The sequence below is a fragment of the Propithecus coquereli genome, unplaced genomic scaffold (assembly GCF_000956105.1).
Source record: "Propithecus coquereli isolate 6110/MARCELLA unplaced genomic scaffold, Pcoq_1.0 Scaffold81, whole genome shotgun sequence".
Taxonomy (NCBI): domain Eukaryota; kingdom Metazoa; phylum Chordata; class Mammalia; order Primates; family Indriidae; genus Propithecus; species Propithecus coquereli.
This window is the reverse complement of record NW_012154285.1, coordinates 5,313,812-5,316,682: the sequence shown is the minus strand read 5'-3', so window position 1 is coordinate 5,316,682 and position 2,871 is coordinate 5,313,812. Positions and strand designations below refer to the sequence as shown.

At 29.9% G+C, this 2,871-nt stretch overlaps 1 protein-coding gene across 1 annotated transcript in view; it reads right to left on the bottom strand.

The window, feature by feature from the left end:
• Positions 1–2,871, bottom strand: part of IFT81 (intraflagellar transport 81) — a 109,323-nt gene that overhangs the window by 6,969 nt on the left and 99,483 nt on the right. Inside the window, exon 17 of the mRNA XM_012663414.1 lies at positions 768–813. Within this exon, the coding sequence (XP_012518868.1) occupies positions 768–813 (46 nt within the window). The remainder of the gene's footprint in view (positions 1–767; positions 814–2,871) is intronic.

Sequence of the window (2,871 nt, the reverse complement as noted above, 5' to 3'; positions counted from 1 at the left end):
GCCCGGCCTATTTCAGTTTAAATTTGAGGATATGAACTCTAAAGTGGTTAAAGGGCTTGTCTGGAATTATAGGCCTAGGACTGAAGCCAGGCCTGTAAGACTGGTCATCTTTCCTTTATTGATAGAGGTCTTTTTTTCTTCTAAGAATGACAAAGCTTGTGTCTTTAAAATGATTGTCAAATGTGTTGTTTTATGAGGCCTATTAGCATAATTAATTAGTTGGTCATTTAAGTCCTGATGGTCAAGGCCCTTCCTACACCATTTCTTCCACAAGTAGCTCAAAGAACTGAGAAAATAATATTCAGTCATACACTCCTGTTTCAGTAGCCCTCAGACAGCTCTGGCAGGGAGGGAGATGAATATTGCAAGTAAGGTTTTTCAATTATTTGTATTAAATGAATCAATGGTTAGAAAGGGCTTAGACCAGTGCCTGGATCACAGTAAGAGCTTTGTGTTTATTAAATAAGTGAATAAATTTATAAGTATCTCATAAACAGAGATATCCAAGAATAATCTGAAAACTATAGTACAGAACATTACCATAAACTGTTATTTAAAACTAGGTGATTCTTTTTTTTCCTTTCAAAAATCCATTGTGCCTTTATTTCTATAAAACTAAATTACTAAAAAAGGGTCTTCATCTTTGAAAGGAATTAACCATTTCCCCTGTAAAACCTTCTGAAAAGAATGACAATGTCATAACCATGTGTAGTATGGAAAATATGAATTAGTTAGACACATTTAAAAAAATAAGTAATAATTCTTACCTTTCCAAGGTTTTCTTGCTCAGCAATATTTCTGGTATACTGTTCCCTAGGGAGTCAACATAATGATTTACTTTCAATTTACTTCAATTGATTTGATCATACAACTAAATTATAAATCAACATACCTATATAAATATATTAGGGAATATAATTTAGGTTACTGGAGTCAGAATGAAACCCATTATCAAATACTTTGTCTTTCCCTGTCAGTTCTTCTAGTAAATAGTAATTTAAGGAAAAAAAGAAGCCAAAACATTGCATAGGAAATTAAGAGAATTAAAATGTTAAGTACTATTTTCGGTTAATCTACCCTTAAAACAATGGCAACTCATTTGCTTAAATTACACTTTGTTTTTGAAGAAGTTTGCAGAAAGGGGAAAGGATAAATTTTTTTTAAAAACATTAAATAACGTCTAACCTTGCAAGTCCTTTTAGGAAGTCATTTTATAGAAAAATGCCCATAACTTAAACAAACATAAAAGCAAAGCCTATTTACTTCATGAATGCTTATAATAGTGAAAATCTGCAAACAAACTATATGTCTATAGATGGGGAAATGTTTAAGTAAACATGGTATATCCATTCAAAGGAATAATATAGAGTTATACAAAAAGTGAGGTAAATCTATAAATACTGAGGTGGCAAGAATTCTAGATAAATTATTAAGAGAAAAACTGCATATGTAGTTTAATCTTATTTTTGTATACACATATATGTGTATATACACACATATGAAAATTTCCCATGCATTGGCTAACACACACATGTATACATATACAGATGTGTTACCCAATGCATGGGGAAAGAATATGACATAATGTACAACAAAGTATTAACAGTAGATGTTTTTGAGGCATGACAATATGGACAGCATTCAATTTCTGTGCACACTACTTCATAATGGTTACTTTTTGTTTTAATAAGTATTTCTCTTGTAAGCTAAAAAACAAAGCAAAACAAAAATTTTAATGTAGAAATAAATAATACAAATAATATTGTATTTTATCTTTAGACAAAATTATAACTATATTTTAATACTATACAAGACAAAAAGTGAGATTTAGAGTGGGTGTTGAAGTGAGGGTAGAATCTGTGCACAGGAATGAGAGTGAAGGGGAATAAACATAATCCTGATGAACCTTCGTTTTGCCTTTAAAATTTATGAAACACTAAGTCAAACTGCTTGCCTTTCCAGTTCTCCAGTCAAAAACATCTAGGAGAATGTAAATGATATTTTACTCAAGAAGAATGTACACTTATAGCTCAGATAACTTTAAATAATTCATTTATTAACCCATGCCTGAGAAAATTCCAAATTGTTTTAGAATTTCCATTTATATAAAATTTTCTCAAGAAATCAGCAGGCTCAGTATATTACAGATACTAAAACCTAACTTTTGGGGGGAAGGCAGGGCAAAAATAAATAAATAAATAAATAACCCTAATTTTTATTTATTCAACAAATTTATTCAAGGTATAATTATAAAGCACCCGTTATGTGCCCCCCAGGAACTCATGCTACATAATCTCCAAAGCACTGCTGCACATGTTATGTTGAACTTGATCTTATATGTGTTGTTCTCCTTATTCTATAGATGAGGAAGTGACTTGCCCCAAACTAGGAATTGGAAAAATCAGGTTAGAACAAAGTTTTATTAGTCCCTTTCTGGTACTTTGAACTAAATATGATGTCTCTTAAAATAAAATTAAAATTTCTAGACAATCTTTCAAAACCAAACTAATTTTTTACACCTTTGGACTTATCAGGAAGTACTATAAATGTTGAAAATGGAATAACAATAATAATATTTTAAGCATGTATCAGTGAGTTTAGAATGTGATCAATTCCATTTTATTTATAATATTCTTATCATGTACTACTATAACCATGACACGATGTTTCTACAGGAAAACTATGGAATGATAAAGATTTATAATGATTTCTAAAATTTTAAAGACTATCTGGCTAGAAAACAGATCAGAAAATCAATAGTTTAGTTGTAATTATTTCCTTTACTGTTCATATTGATAACTCTGGAAGAAATGGAACTTAATTTCTGAAGCTTTTTTTTTTTCTTTTTCTTTTTCTTTTTTTTTTTCTTTT